Source organism: Pararge aegeria, chromosome 22 (assembly GCF_905163445.1).
Source record: "Pararge aegeria chromosome 22, ilParAegt1.1, whole genome shotgun sequence".
Classification (NCBI taxonomy): domain Eukaryota; kingdom Metazoa; phylum Arthropoda; class Insecta; order Lepidoptera; family Nymphalidae; genus Pararge; species Pararge aegeria.
This window is the reverse complement of record NC_053201.1, coordinates 7,115,120-7,130,672: the sequence shown is the minus strand read 5'-3', so window position 1 is coordinate 7,130,672 and position 15,553 is coordinate 7,115,120. Positions and strand designations below refer to the sequence as shown.

At 31.2% G+C, this 15,553-nt stretch overlaps 4 protein-coding genes across 5 annotated transcripts; 2 read left to right on the top strand and 2 right to left on the bottom strand.

Moving 5' to 3' along the window:
- Positions 1 to 847: 847 nt before the first annotated feature.
- On the bottom strand, positions 848 to 3,002 carry LOC120633862 (S-adenosylmethionine sensor upstream of mTORC1). Its single transcript, XM_039904232.1, has one exon. It carries the CDS (start codon positions 2,781 to 2,783, stop codon positions 1,824 to 1,826), a length of 960 nt encoding a protein of 319 aa, XP_039760166.1. The 5' UTR covers positions 2,784 to 3,002; the 3' UTR covers positions 848 to 1,823.
- Positions 3,003 to 3,099: 97 nt separating this feature from the next.
- On the top strand, positions 3,100 to 7,366 carry LOC120633706. Its single transcript, XM_039904024.1, has 5 exons — positions 3,100 to 3,473; positions 3,564 to 3,749; positions 4,187 to 4,906; positions 5,432 to 5,663; positions 6,282 to 7,366. Exons 1-5 carry the CDS (start codon positions 3,363 to 3,365, stop codon positions 6,380 to 6,382), a joined length of 1,350 nt encoding a protein of 449 aa, XP_039759958.1. The 5' UTR covers positions 3,100 to 3,362; the 3' UTR covers positions 6,383 to 7,366.
- On the bottom strand, positions 7,360 to 9,593 carry LOC120633707 (abasic site processing protein HMCES). Its single transcript, XM_039904025.1, has 6 exons — positions 9,525 to 9,593; positions 9,279 to 9,403; positions 8,935 to 9,175; positions 8,439 to 8,639; positions 8,083 to 8,295; positions 7,360 to 7,609 (listed from the first exon to the last, which is right to left on the bottom strand). Exons 2-6 carry the CDS (start codon positions 9,296 to 9,298, stop codon positions 7,364 to 7,366), a joined length of 921 nt encoding a protein of 306 aa, XP_039759959.1. The 5' UTR covers positions 9,299 to 9,403; positions 9,525 to 9,593; the 3' UTR covers positions 7,360 to 7,363.
- Positions 9,594 to 10,611: 1,018 nt separating this feature from the next.
- Positions 10,612 to 15,461, top strand: LOC120633611. Of its 2 annotated transcripts, XM_039903853.1 has the most exons (5): positions 10,612 to 10,657; positions 10,753 to 11,109; positions 12,131 to 12,489; positions 13,326 to 13,416; positions 13,891 to 15,461. In XM_039903853.1, exons 2-5 carry the CDS (start codon positions 10,858 to 10,860, stop codon positions 14,236 to 14,238), a joined length of 1,050 nt encoding a protein of 349 aa, XP_039759787.1. In that variant the 5' UTR covers positions 10,612 to 10,657; positions 10,753 to 10,857; the 3' UTR covers positions 14,239 to 15,461. The 2 variants fall into 2 exon arrangements, with proteins under 2 accessions (XP_039759787.1, XP_039759786.1); XM_039903852.1 differs by having other exon boundaries at positions 10,622 to 11,109.
- Positions 15,462 to 15,553: the final 92 nt, after the last annotated feature.

Here is a 15,553-nt window from a genome sequence, read left to right as displayed (position 1 = left end):
AATACTGTTTATTTATAAATTCCAATCCTGCTTCTCATTTATTAAACACTTCATAATAACATACAGAATTTGGTTTGCTAACAAGGAGTTTAATAAATCTTCTAATATGCATTTCATGAACATTTTTTCCATGCCACAATTTTTTTAATTGTCAAAATATAACCCCCTTTAATTAATCTATCTGATCTTCAGTAACTCTATATTGATGTTAGTTATCATAAACTATTACAAATATCGCTAGCGTTTGGGTAGGTTAGGGATATGAATATTGCATCAATTATAAGAAATTAAAACCATAATTTCTGCAGACATTGGAAGCAGCTCCAAGTAATTTTTTGTTTGTTCCTTTTTCTACACTATTATATAGGACACATCTCATACACCCAACTATTGATTTAATTTTCTTAACAAATACTAAGAAAATTAAATCAATAGATGGGTGTATGAGATGTGTCAATTTTTTACCTATGAATAGCAGACATACAACAGATTAACTGAGTCACTGTTGTAAGAAGGAAAATATTCACTGCATATACTTAGATCAATGGCATCTGAGAGTTTAATAATAATTAAAGTTCATATAAAAACAAAATCATTCATGGTGTTAAATATTTTTAATATTAAAGGAGAAACATGATTTAATTTAGTAATAAGTATCTCAACAGATCCATATTATCACAACATTGGACAGCCGAATGGTGCAGTGGGCAGCAACCCTGCTTTCTGAGTCCAAGGCAGAGGGTTCGATTCCCAAAACTGGAAAATGTTTTTGTGATGAACATTAATGTTTTTCAGTATCTGGGTGTTTATCTTTAAATTATAAGTATCTATGTATATTATTCATAAATATAATCGTCAGTCATTTTGGTACCCATAACACAAGCACTGCTTAAATTTGGGTCTAGATGGTGATGTATATGTCATTATTTATTTATTAAAAATACCAACACACTGTATAAAACCTTAGCAGCTGGAAAGTGCATCAATCGAGATGTTCACCAATGGAATGAAGGGAAAGATACATTACATTTAAAGCTATACATCCCAGGATGTAATGTACATTAATATACATTATAGCTGCTGTGTGTGAAGTCCTTAAATCTCATCACACATTTTACTTTATGAGTACATTTTGTTTGGGTAACATTGTTTCTATTTCTATCCTATAGGGTGGTAAAAGACAAATTTATATTCACTTAAAAGAAATATTTATATTTTCCTATATTGCCATTGGCTTTTCCAGCCATAGTAAGATTATTGATTACTTAAGAGGTATTTCACCAAATTTCCTTCCCCTTTGAGTTAATGTGGTCTGGTAAGTTTATCTTTTGTCCAATTCTATTAAGACCCTGTCTGTACCTAAGATGTTGGTTGAGATATTTCTTTAATCTAAGCTTTTTCTTGGAGTATGAGTTCATTTTCTCTCTTATTGTTGCTATTTCCAAATATTTGTTGAGATTGTTCTTAGGACAATGTTTTCGAATCCCTGAATTGTCTCAAGGTTAGAATTATTTTTTGATCCCCTGAGTTCTACTTCAAAAAAAAACTTTTGATATTATAGGCAGCAAAATAATGGGGGTATATAAACTGGGTTCTGTCATTACTTTAACAGGTTTGGTATTGTAAAAATGTGGGAAATCTTCCATATTTTTGTGTAATAATGCACTTGCATGGTAAGAAAGAAATGGTTTCCTTGGTTGATGGTTACGCTCCTTGAAAGCTTTTTTAATGTCTTGGTTGTGTAATGTTGAAACCTTTAAGGGCATTGATAGTTGTTTTGTTGTTGGCTAATAAAGAATAAAAAAAAAACTTATTGTATATTGTTAACTTATAATGTTAAAAGGAAGTTCTCTAAAGTCCTCAACTTCTACTTTAATACTACTACTTGTTACTTTACACTCATTCTTATTTTTGAAGTCTTGTGGAATGTGTATGGAATAATTCATATATGATTCTTTATGCAGAGTTGCCCATCTCTCTGCCACTTCCTTATTTGAACACTTCCTAAATGCCAAACAATGCATGTGTTTAAACTTTTCATATTTTATTCTGGAAAATCCCATAATAGCCAGCGTGTACCGCCAGCACTTCATTTGTTTACTGTTTGCACCAACATGTTTTGAATCAGGAGTACTTATCAGTAACAGACCACCAATGCGCAAGAGCTTGTATGCTTGTTCACAGGCCTTAATTCTTAGCTCTGATGAAGGAATGTATTCAAGGAGAAAACAAAATGTCACTATGTCAAAACTTTTTTCCTTTAATTGAATTACTTTATTATCTATTATAACAGTATCTGATTGTATGGGAACCTGCAGAAAATCACACTCAAATACAATATTGTTAGCGGGACATAGGTCTATTGCCAATACTTCAAAGAAATCATATCTATTAAAGGGATTATAACAACTACCAACATCCAGCAGTTTAAATGGCTTAGTGAATAGTTCATCAGCATTGTTTATTTTTATATTAATCTTGTTTCCAATGTCTATTTCTTTTTCTCTTTGTTTCATATAAGATTTGTTTATAAAATACTTATACGCAAAGTCGGCAGACCATGTTATCCGAGATGAAGCCGACGATAGTTCATCTGATGCGTTTTTTTCCCAATGTGTTGTAGCTAGTTTCTGCATATATTGAGCATACGTTTTAAGAACATCCTTATTTCTACAGTGGTAGTGCCACGCTTTGTCCACTCCGATATCAGCTGATGATTCCCTTAATGCTAAATGGACATCTTTGAAAAAATTCGATAAATATTTATGTTCTTCGGTAGCCATTCCTATTTTGTTCCGAAGTCAGGATAATCAAGTTTATAGTTCAAATAATCATAAGTAATTCTAAATTCATATTGAACGAATAATACACGAAATCAAGTAGGTACTAAAAACCTAACAAATGCGTAAAACCATAACAAATTCAAAAATACAATAAAATGTATAGCTATTATGCCATATTATAGTGTTGTAATTTGCAAGTTCAACTATGTCAAAGTTGTGCCGATAGTTAGCCTTAGGTATTCGATATTACATCGATAGTACTGTAGTGCGAAAAATCACATCATAGTTGTTATATGTCATCTCTTTGATGATATTGACATACACTCAAGACATGTTTGTACGGTGATATACCGTTCCCTTTTCCGTATGGGAAAAAAAAAAGATTTTAGGCTCTATGTTCAATGATCGTTGCCTTCTGTAGATCACAAACTAAAAACAAGAATAGAAAAAAAAATATATATTGACATATACATTTTGACAGCCGGCGTAAGATAGGTAGTGAATTGTGTTTACGATAATTTCATTTAGCATTATTTAGATATTTATTAGAATTTAATCAAAACAAAGTAGAACCTTAAAATGGAGGAATGGGAATCCGATATTATTGTCGAGAAGTGGTTACAAGAACACGACCCAACTGTTATGCCTTTGCCATCTCTAGAATCTGAACCGCATCTTCTTATATCCAAAGTAAGTGGTTCTAATTGTACCATAAAATCATTGTTATAACTATTATTTTCAGCAAGTACTAACTCTGTAGCTTTATTTTCGACTCAACAGGTTCGTAAACATTATATGGAATATCTTATAAAATTACTAGCAGTAAATTATGAAAAAAACCAGAAGCTGCTTAATAAGAACATTTATCTACCCAGTGCTATTTGGAGATGTGCTAAAATGATAGAGATGTCCGCAGCACAAGCATCTATGGTGGTTCAGATATACAGAAACAGTATTTCTGAAGTGGTCAGTAAATTTAGTATTACCTATATAGTAAAAAATATATCACTAAAATTTAAATAGTCTGCATCACAATGAAATAATGCATTTATCTAATTGTTTTACTATTGTTGTGCAAAAATATGGCACAGTTAAATATATGTAAACACACAACATGAATTGTTTATATTAAGTAGCTGTAATTTATAAAATATAATAAAACTGAAAGGTTCAGCAGTTGTTCCTGTTTTCAGTCTGCAGTACCAGGTCTATTCTTTTTTTTTTAATTAAAAATCAATCTTATTTTCATTTAAAATCAAGGACACAAATAAATTCATCAAAATCAGTCTAGTAGTTAAGAGTTTCAGGGACACACAAAAGTATATAAAGATCATAAAAAAATAAAAAAAATGTGTATACTGTAAGTTGCAAAAGGGATTTTGGCAGAACTTATTGTATTACAGATCAAAGGTTTAAAAAAGTCAACAAGTAACAGCCTTCTGTATAGAAAGCTCTATGAGTGCCTTCACTATGCACCAGAAAATGAGAAGAAAACACAAACTACCAATAGCAGGTCTAAAGATTGCAACTGTCAATGTTCCTGTAACCAAAGGAAGAAAATGAAAAGAATTTCGGAATCTCCAATAGATATGAGTAAAAACCTTGAATTACCTAACAGTAATAATGTTTTGGCACAAATTCCAAATAACATTGTAATACATCCAAATACTGACATAAATATGGTAAATCACAGTAGTTCACCAAAGAATAACACAAGAACCTCGATAGACATACAAGACTCTGATGAAATAATGCTGCAACTTGATAAATTATTTCAAGGTGAAGAAACTGATGAGGATCTATTTCACAGTGCCCTGTGCATGACAGATAACTCTAAAATAAATGACGAAAGTGCAATGCCTTCGAATATTAAGGCCCATCAAGTAAATTTGCCAATTCAGCAGAACCAAGAAACACAAAAATGTTTTGATGAAAGACTGGCTTTAATAAGTGGCATATTAGTTAACAACCCTGAAAACTCAGCTCAACATCCAGTTCATTGTACAATTAAAAAATCTATTGCAAGAACAAGTAAATGGCTATGTGAAGAATATTTCCAAAAGGTTAAACTGTATGAATTGCTTGACCAAATCAGAGACAATGATAGAAATAAATTTAGAAGGGTAGGTTTTTGTGATGATTATTCAACAAATAAACATAAATTAGAATTAACTCTTTTTATGCCAATGATATCCTAAAAGAATTCTAGACATTGTATTTTTTTTGTAACAAAATAATATGGTTTCCATTTGAATTTCCATTGAAGCAAAATGAGCACAGATATCTTAAAAGAATTCTAGACATTGTATTTTTTTTGTAACAAAATAATATGGTTCCCATTTGAATTTCCATTGAAGCAAAATGAGCACATATGACATAAGTTATACAAAATAAAAAATATTCAGAGAACAGAGATCTGAATGCACATAACCATTTATTTACTTCCCAACTTTCCTTCCTTGCTTCAGTGGAAATATCCTGTAGTTGATTGTTGATTTTTCCAATGAAAATGGAAAGGAATCATGCCACAATTAAGACCTTACAGGACACCCCAAATTATTCAGGCACTTTGGTATATCTTAAAGCAATCCAGATTGATTTTTTGTTCTTAACAGTCATACTGCATATACTACATTTTCTTCTTTCAGGTGAAACAAAGGCTATTGGATCTTTTTGGTGATGATAGTGATGATGAAGGTGTTGTTTCACCTCTGGAGGAGAGCCATGATTTTGTAACTAGTTGCAAAGAAAGAATGGCACCTTGGATTGTGAAAATATTAACACCATATTATATAAAAGGCAGAATAAAAGGAAAAAATTTGTTTAAATCTTTGGTCAAACATTTAATAAGGCTTATATACCAATGCAGTAAATATCCACGTAAGTATTGTAGATTATGAATATATGAATTTTTTCTTCATCATTTATGCAAAGTCTAACCCTTTTGCAAACCATGTGGGTCACCAGGGATTTCATTCTTTCAATGTCTGAACTAAAATATGATAATAACCTTTATAAGTTTCAAATTGATACCTCTAGTTTTTAAAGTGATCAAGAGCATGTGGATAAATAAAGTAAGACATATCAACATGGTCATGTTATCTAGGCTTCTGGTTTTAAATAATGAAAATTCTAAAATCTGTATATACAAAATAGCCAAGTAATTCCCTGAAAATTTGTTCGCTTACTTGTTTTCTTTTGAGTCACTTTTTCCCAATACAAACGTTCATCTGCTATTCCACAAAATATTCACCTTCAGCTCTAATTTGTTTTACTAGTGAGGGTTCTGACTTGATTGGTTCAGCCGTTCGGACATTAGCCAGAACAAACAGATAGACGAAAAAATTAAATTGACTTTTAAGCCATATTTTCATAACCATTAATTACGACTTTACAAATCTTAATTATAATTGCTCTTAAGTTTAAGAAGATGTCCATTTTATTTCTTTGTATGTATAGATGTTGATAAGATATTTACATATGTGTTTTATATTTCAGATGAATATGAAGTATTAAGCTTTATCAAAGATTTTCTGGATGCCCATAAAGTAATTCGATGTGAAGCTGACTTCAAGAAGTTTAGAATAGAAAACAATTAGGGCTTCTTGTGTCTATTTTTCTTTATTATTTCTTGCTAAATAATATTTTGTGTATGTGGATTACAACATAATATTAATTTGCTTTGTTAAAGCTCCAACCCAGGTAAACTGTTGTTTATAGGGGGGGAAAAAAAAATATTTTAAATGACATCAATCATATCATTGTATGTAAGTTATCAGATTAGAAATTGGTGCTGGTTCTAATCAACATCTAAACTCAATTGATATGTTGAAAATAGCCTTTTCTATACATAATATTTGGTGGAAATTATGTAGCAACATATCTCTAAATTGAACTAAGTTGACATATCTAAAAGAAAGAGCTATTTCTTTTAGTCTTCTCACAATGCTCACTGCAACATAAAAAAGGATAACTTTAATTTCTGACCTATCAACATTGGGAAAAGGAAATCACTACTTTTATGGCTGTCAACTTTATTTGGAGATATTTGAAACCATTACCCAATTTTATAATATAATCTTTGTATTTAAATTAGACATTAAACATACATTGTCCAATCAAAATACAAAGAAATATATATATAAAATATTGAGATAGTTTGTGCATCTACCGGTTCTAACATGTTCAATAGATTGGTAAGATTTCCAGTGACTAATTTACAAAATATTTCAAATAATTACGATTAGTCATCAGAAACTGACCATGAAATGGTGCTTATTCTGTTGTACACAAATCTCTGAACTAAACCGATAGGTTTTAAAATAGTACTAAAGCATGTATACTAAAGCCGTCAAGAACAATGTAAAAGGGGTGGGATTACTTTTGGCCCTGTTAATTTGTTTACAGCATAATTGGCACCTATGTCTTAAGATTCAACCTGTGTCAATTATGCGGGAGATGTCAAAAACCACAAGCTTGACAATAATTAGTAAAAAGTATCTGGTGATTATAATGCCTTAAAAGTGATTGTCACATTATGCCTGATCGGCAGTTGTTGGATAAATAAATATGAAAAAAAATTATTCTTTTTTTATTTTCTTACTATCCTCTTTTGTTTCTTCATTAGATTTCCGCTTTTCTGACTTGCCAAAGAATGCTGTAAGGGTTTTCTGTGTAGTTTTACTTTCTAATCTTTTGTTACAATTATCTGATTTATTTCTTGAACTATTGACAAATGTAGATACTTGATGCCAAGTCAGCAACATAGTAGGTTTCAAATATGACAGTGCAATATCAGCATTAACATTATCAATGTCTAGCCAGGCCTGGAAAGTAAAAGATATTTTTGTCAAAAGTTTAAGGATTTAATTTATATTTATAGTTCAAGTATTGTGTATTAATTATATTATTTATACCAGAGATAAATAAAACTTAATGCAAATATATCATTGTTATAAAACTAAACAGTACTTTACTGAAGGTTTTAATACAACAATCTTTTTAGACTAATGGCCATTATTCACAATAGGTACACATCAACTCTAGATCAAGCCACATGTAACAATAATATTCTTGTTTGTTATTTATTTATTATCAAATAAATAACACATAAGAATCATATATCATTAGATGAATACAATATTTTAATGATTCTTCATCACTCTCATCATGCTGATATTACCTGTAACATGTTATAGGAAGTAGCTAGAAAAAAGTATGAGGGCTGGGGGAGTTTCTGGAGGGAGGGGGAGGAGAGGTTTCTTTTGGGGAGAATGCCCACATCTGACATGTTGATTACCTCTATTTGCTCTTGGTTGTCCAAAATAGCTGGCATTCTATGGTGTAGCCAATCTAAAGCGTTATTAGAGTCCATTGTGATGACAGAATAAGAATAGATTATTGTGCCTTCATTTTGCCATGCATGGTACAAGCCTGCCATGTGTAGCAACTTAATTCCTTTCCAACCTCTACCTTCTGTGAATTCATTGTTCCATGTTGTGGGATCATCAACCTGCAGAAAATAAAAATGTTTTAAAAGTATTTATACAATAGATTTAGATTTTGAATAAAGATAAACAAAGAAAAACAAGATTATTATATCAATATGGATATTTTTTTTTACTGCTCTTAAAAGTTAAAAAAAATGTACCTCACCTTTACATTCTCATCTTGAGGAGCATATATATAGAATGGTTGTTTAACTCTACTTTTAAATGTTGTTTGCCATTCATAAAACCCTTCAGCAATGATGATGCATCTGCCTCCACATGCTAACAATGGTCCATAGAGCTTTGAGCTTTTAATGTTCTCAATGCGACAATTATTTGTACTGAGGTTATGGTTTTTATAGTCACCCTAGAAAAAAAATCATAATAAGATATTATTTGGGTGTTAGTCGGGGCTTGGCACTTTCTTTCTAGCAGCATTATAGTTATTGTATGCATTCAAATAGTAAATTGCATCTTTGACCATGTACTAATAATTCAGTTAATACCTATGCAAATCAACAACTTAAACCAACACAAGACCAGTGTGACAAGATAAAAATGCAATGTTTCCTGCATGCTTGAGATTAAGTAGATTATTTTCACTAGCATTCATGATCTATCTTAGATAGAAATATAGATAATGAAGGAGCCAAAACATATACCTTGTGCCATGATGGAATAATTCCCCACATCATAGGCTTAAGCACTCTATTTGTTTTTGCAGTATGTTTGAACTTGGAAGATGATATTAATACTGGCGTGACTTCAGTTGGGGCTATGTTGTAAGAAGGTACGAAATTTTTACCATCATTATGTTCGGGAAGCCAGTCTGGTTTCACATATACATTGCGATCGTTAGGTTTGTAGCCACAAGCACTCTGTACCTGTTCCTTATTAAGAGACCTATTACAAAAATAATATTAGTTTATTTGCCTAAATCTGGAATTATTTTACAATAATCACGGACTGACAAAAATAAATTTGACAATAATATAAAGATACTCACAAACCAGTTCGTCCACACATCTCTGAAAAGCATGAACTATTGTGTATTTAATATATTTTAAATGAAATGCGCCTTGAATCGTAGGTACTTTTTTGTTTTCAATGAAACGATTTTGCAATTTGCCGCTAAAAATGTCAAACGTCACTTAAATACATTTTTATCATTATTATTTCTCGCTGTAATTAGGCAAAGGTATAATACCGTACAGAAAAAAAAAGATCAGCTTGTTTGTATAAAGATACTCACAAACCACTGACGAACTCATCAGCTAGCATGGGCAGGAGACAAATATCTCCCCGGGGAACGGATTAAAATGTATCTTCTCCCGCAGCTTTATCAACTCTCAGAGCACTTACGCACAATTGGAAATAATATCCAACTAATATATGTGTAATTATAAACGGAGGTAAACTTTTCCTATTCCCTGTTCCCGTTCTTTAGCAGGTGGACACGTTAAATATATCCTTTATCAGGGGATATAATTTTTGTCGCCTGCCCCGCTCGTTTGTATCTTTATATCATCTTCATTCACATCTCTGAAAAAACTATTGTCTTTTTAATATATTTTTAAATACGAACTTAAATAGATTAAATTATTACATTTTTAAATATATTAAATAGACAATAAAAACTTTGAATCGTACTAAAAATTTCAAACTTCATGTGAGTTAATTTTTTTTCTTTCTTTCCCGTAGGGATCAGGCAGTACAATACCATATCCCGTAAAGAAGAAGAAGAAGAAGTCAATTTTTCTTATAACTGATTTTAACTTTTTTTTTAAAAGATTATATAAACTGATTTAACAAATTTTGGTTTTTCGTCTGTGTTCTGGTTCTGTGGCATTCTGACATAATTTGGCTTTGGAAATATGGAGGGTAGAGGTAAGGAGAGTCATCTGTGTATATGAAAAAGTGTCGTCAAAATGTATTAAATTAGGATGGCGCCACATTTGCATCAGTGTAACTCTTTAAAGAAGCGCCAAATATAAATATTGTTAGAGTAGGCTTGAAAAATAAACAAGGAAGTATGGAGATACAAGGAAGTAAGGTTATATTTACCACAATATTTTGTACAACGTAAGTTGTTGAAATTCTCAATAATTAACTACTTTAGTCGATAATGACATTAAATTTTTTAACTCGGCATACTTCAATTCATCTACGATTGCTACATTCATACCATACCCTGTGCATCCACCAGCGCCATTGTGGAGGATTTTTGAACTGTTATTTAGCGCAACAACTGGACACTTTTTCAACTTTTCTCCCATATAAGATGACTCTCCTTACCTCTACCCTCCATACTTTGGAAATAAAAAAATATTACAACACCGTAGACTTTACAACAATTTTTGACACATCAAAAAGCACAAAGCAGAAGTTTGTTTTTATATTTGTTTTATTTGGATTTTTCTGAAAAAGGAGTAAAAGTGACTTAATAATTTATTGTACGATCGAGTTATTTTCTTTTACAGAACGCAGTACCTATTACCTAATTGTATCCTCCACCAAGACAAAATGGAAATTCTTTAACTCCCTCACTCAAATGATCATCTTAAATCTTAATTAATAAAATAAACATGTGGAAATATGTAACGCGTCGTATTAGAGATACATTTGAAAAAGGTGCTAATCATTTTGATAAACGGCATTCTGCTGTGTTGAATACAAAGAATAATTTACAAGAAGAGAAAAATAAGAATGCAAACTCTCCATGCTGCTGGTTTATGTCTAGAAAGTGTTGGAACAGCTATCAAAACGGAAATGACACTAACAACAAACGATGGAACTTTGAACAGTTAAATCGCACTTGGATTGGTGCCATAACATGGGTAAATTCAGTTTGATTATTTTTAGAAATTTTCATAGCTTTTTATTAATGTAGTCCAAAAGCAAGAAAAAGCCTTGTTATGATGACCTTTGAATGAAGGTCAGCTTGTGTTTAGAAAGCATTTTTCTTACATTTTAGTGCTAATAGAGTTGAATATTTCACAGCCTTATTTGGTATTCTACCTTTGGTCCTCACACAAGAGAGACATATAAAATTGGGGCTAACCATGCTAAAGCTGTTTTTTACTTAACAAGTGTAGCAATAAGGCTACACAACTCTTCAACTTTTATTTATATTATAAAAAAGAGGAAAAATATTTCCATACACAATTAAAACTGAAAAATAAACTGATTTAAATAATTGTTTCACCATTAGAAAACAATTGTATTCACAAGTAACATATTTTATTTTAGTGCTACTAAGATTTTGGCCTAAAATAATGATATTTGTAAAGCAAGCCATGAGGAAGCACTATCAAGCTGTTTTACTCTCTGTTTGTCTTCAAAAATACTCTTTATGCATTTTTAGTTTCTGGAACCATATACAATTATTATGTCTTATAATGTGACTATATTGAACCAGGTTTTCTTTCAACCTTAAGCTGTCCTCATGTTTGTCTTAGGTTGGTTGGTTAATTCCAATATAGTTTTAGACATGGATTTTTTTATTATGTTAATATAATTTATTGACAATTCACTGTGTAAAAATTGACCAAATGGTATTGTAGAGATTATAAAAAGCTCTAAATCAATGATTGTTTCATAGGTGTTCCAAGTTCATTGTGCTAGTCAATCACTTGTTTCAGTGTGCATGTTATCAATTTTACTGTGGCTGTTCACAAACACAGTTTGTTTATCACAAGTAATGCTTTGGATATTCTTTCTTGTATAACTTTTGCCATCATGTTTTTAACATATGTATTGTAGTTTAACTTAAAAAGAAAATTTAATAAAAAAATGTATAGCATTACCGATTTAAAATAAATAAATTCCATTAATATGTTATTAATTTATTCTTTACAGAGTAGTGCTTTAGTATTTGGATGGTATACAAGCCAGCTCATTCACCTGAAATGTAAGAAGGAATCCAAAATTAACAACAAATACTGTTTGCCTAAAATCAGCTATTTGTTCCAAATCTTACCCTGCTTGAACAATGATTCTTTTCATCCACTGCAGTTACCACCTCAGTTAGAAACATCATTTCCAAATGTACCACCTACTCTACATTTTGTAACAAATGATAATTTAGAGACTAGTCAAAGTAGTGGCAGTACTGCTAACTCAGATGATTTGGGAGAGGTTCTAAATTCAATTGAAAACAGACTTGGTTTAGCTGCTATTGAGAATGGACAACATCAAGATGGACTTAACTTGCTCAGGTGATTATTTTCTTTATAGCACGGATTAATTTGTTTAGATTAATTAGTGTTTCAAATTAGTACTGGTTTACATTGATGGCAATCTGCCATATCTTATTAATTTTAATTATTCGAGTACAAGTAATCCCTTGACTGCAATTTCACCTGGTTGTAGGTGATGATGCAGTCTAATTGTAACAGGCTATTCTGTTAGGGGTAAAAATTAAACCCACACCCCTAATCAGTTTCTATCCAGGATCATACCAGATCACTACAATTCTTGGGGCATGTTTTGTAGATAGGGAGTTAACTAGCCATGGTTGAAGCCTCCCACCAGACCGGACAAAATTCAGAAAACACAAATTCCTCCACCTACAGCCCTCACATCTGCACCAGAGTTCCCCAAAACTGTGTAATAAAAAAAAAGTAATTACAAGTCAGTGGAGTATCTGCACTAATTCTTCAGCAAACGTTTAGCTAGGAAAACAATAGTATACACTATACCCTTAGTATAGGCCAAACCACTTCCAGCCAAGAAAGTGCTGAAATTCCAGACAGGAACCAGTATTAATCAAAATGAGTTGTGAGTCTGCAAGTCTCGCATAGCTGCAGCTTAGGAATAAAAAGTAATATATGAAGTGTAAGTGAATTACTAACATGTTCAAGGTATAATCATAATTTTTAGGCTATAATGTATATAATAAAATAAAAACAGTGTTATTTATTACAATAAACAATTAGTTCACTACAAAACCTAGTATGCTAAAGTATAATAATCTAACTTCTAGGACAAAATCATTCTAGGATCTGCTGTGTTGTTCACTGCAAGGAATTTTTCATTTGTTTTTAATTTATAGATCTGCAGCTAATCGTAACCACCCACCAGCGTTGTACAACTTAGGACTTTGTTATGAACTAGGTATGGGAGTGGAAACTGATGAGAAAATAGTAAGTTGAGTTATTTTTGTATTTTTTGCTGGGAGACTATCTCAAAAGCAGTTTATTTGTTCTAGTTGACATGTCATAAAGCAAATTATTCAATATCATTGTGTTAGTTGTATACAAGGAATAATAGTAGTAATAGTAGTGCATAAAATAATTCCTGCACCATCCCCGGATCCCTCAGATTTCATTTGCCAAGGGCAATAAATTCTTCAAACAAATAAGTGAACCGTGTATCATGCTCTTTAAACTACAGTTAGGGATAAAATCTACTTCCTTGGCTTCAACAAAAGTGTCGCAGTTTACAATCAATTTGTTCTCTTGTCTCATCAATTTCTTAAATACTGAAAATATCACCAGCTACAAAATAGCATATTGATTAATTTGCTATGATAAATAAGCTGATGTGTAAAGTGAAATAAGCTGATGTTTTGGTAGTTTGCAATCAGTATTATGTAGTATGTTAATTTGTTGTACTAGGCGATGGAGCTTTACCGTTCAGCTGCGGCGTTGCAACACCCGGGTGCACTTTATAATCTAGGGATATACTACGGTCAAGGACGCGGCGGTCTTACTAGAGATAAGGCAACTGCTATTCGGCTTTTACGCCTGGCCGCAGTACAAGGTCAACAGGATGCCATCACTGCATTAAAATCACTCGAGGAACCATCAATGACACCACCAGAAACTGAAATGGATGCTTGGACTAAACAATTCACACCTTTCACCAATCATGCCAACATAGTTCCGACGCATTCAGCTTTGTTTATTGACAATAATAATACTTTAAATGCACAAAATTATAACTATGAACCAGTGGTATTTTAAATCTTGACTTAGAATGGTGGTGGTAATTTATTGCATTTTAATGAGCTGTACTACCACTGGTTTTAAAAAAAATTATAAACAATTACATTGGTTTTGAGTGTAAATAATGTTTTTGCTTTATGTTACAATTATTTTCTGATAAAGCATTGTCTTTAAGTTTATACTATAGATGAAAATTTGCGTGCACACATATTTTAAAGAACTTCAAAGTTTCGCTCATTCCTAACAAATATTTAATTGTATAAATCCTTTTGATGTGTTAAGAAAATAAGTTAAGAATGATTTCATATGTTTGAAATATTGCTGCTTATAACACCATTATATTGTATGTGTATAAGAAGTAGATCTGTTTTAACTATAACAATTTAAGTTAAAGAAAAATCCATTTGTGACAGAGAATGTTGTTAGCAATGTTGCATTAGCTGGAAGTTTGAAAGTTCGTCTACATTTCCTAGAATGGCAAACTTATCTTAGAAGTTTATGCTTTTTTATGATATATTTTCAAAGACAATTTGGCCAAATTTGATTATGACCTTGTGATTGTGTTTCAAGAATAAGTTAAATGTTCAGGTATCCATGAAATAGAATGTAAAATTAACCATGTGAAATATAATTTTGAATATTGAACTATTTACTTTGAATGAAATGCAAGTCACATATGCAAAGAGCACCTGCTGCATATATTTGGTCAGCGTATTCTCAGTATCTGCATTTAAGTAAATAATGAACAGGATATTTTAAAAGAGTTATGAAAAAATATTTTTGTTAGAGGAAGCCTGAAGTTCTTTTCAAAAGAGCCTGTTGAGGGCCTCTTATAAAGCACTTTTTTATTCAGCTGTATTTTGACACAATCTCTAAATATAGAAATTAAGACTTCTTTTAGACTATGAATTAAGTTTTTGTGTGTATATTTTAAACCATATTCTGATATAATTAATGGTAAATTTGGTGGAAGTTTTAATTAATGCATATTTTCCACATATACAAAAAAAGCTAAATTCACACATTGTATAGATCTAAAATAGCAATGACAACCATTTTGTTTCAATACAAATCTATAGTAGTGCCACTTATTAGATTCATATATATATTTTTATTAATAGGTTATAACTGAAGGTAAACAATACAACAATTTAGTGAATATTCTTGTATTGATTGACTAACATTTCATGTTCATAATGCTGTATAACAGTGTAAAGTGAAATAAAAGTCTTAATTTTTAATTTCATGTTTTAATGAAACCAATTAATAAGTCAGAATTAGCTTTTATGGTAATATTTTTAAATATATTACAAATGTTTTTCGCTACATCAAC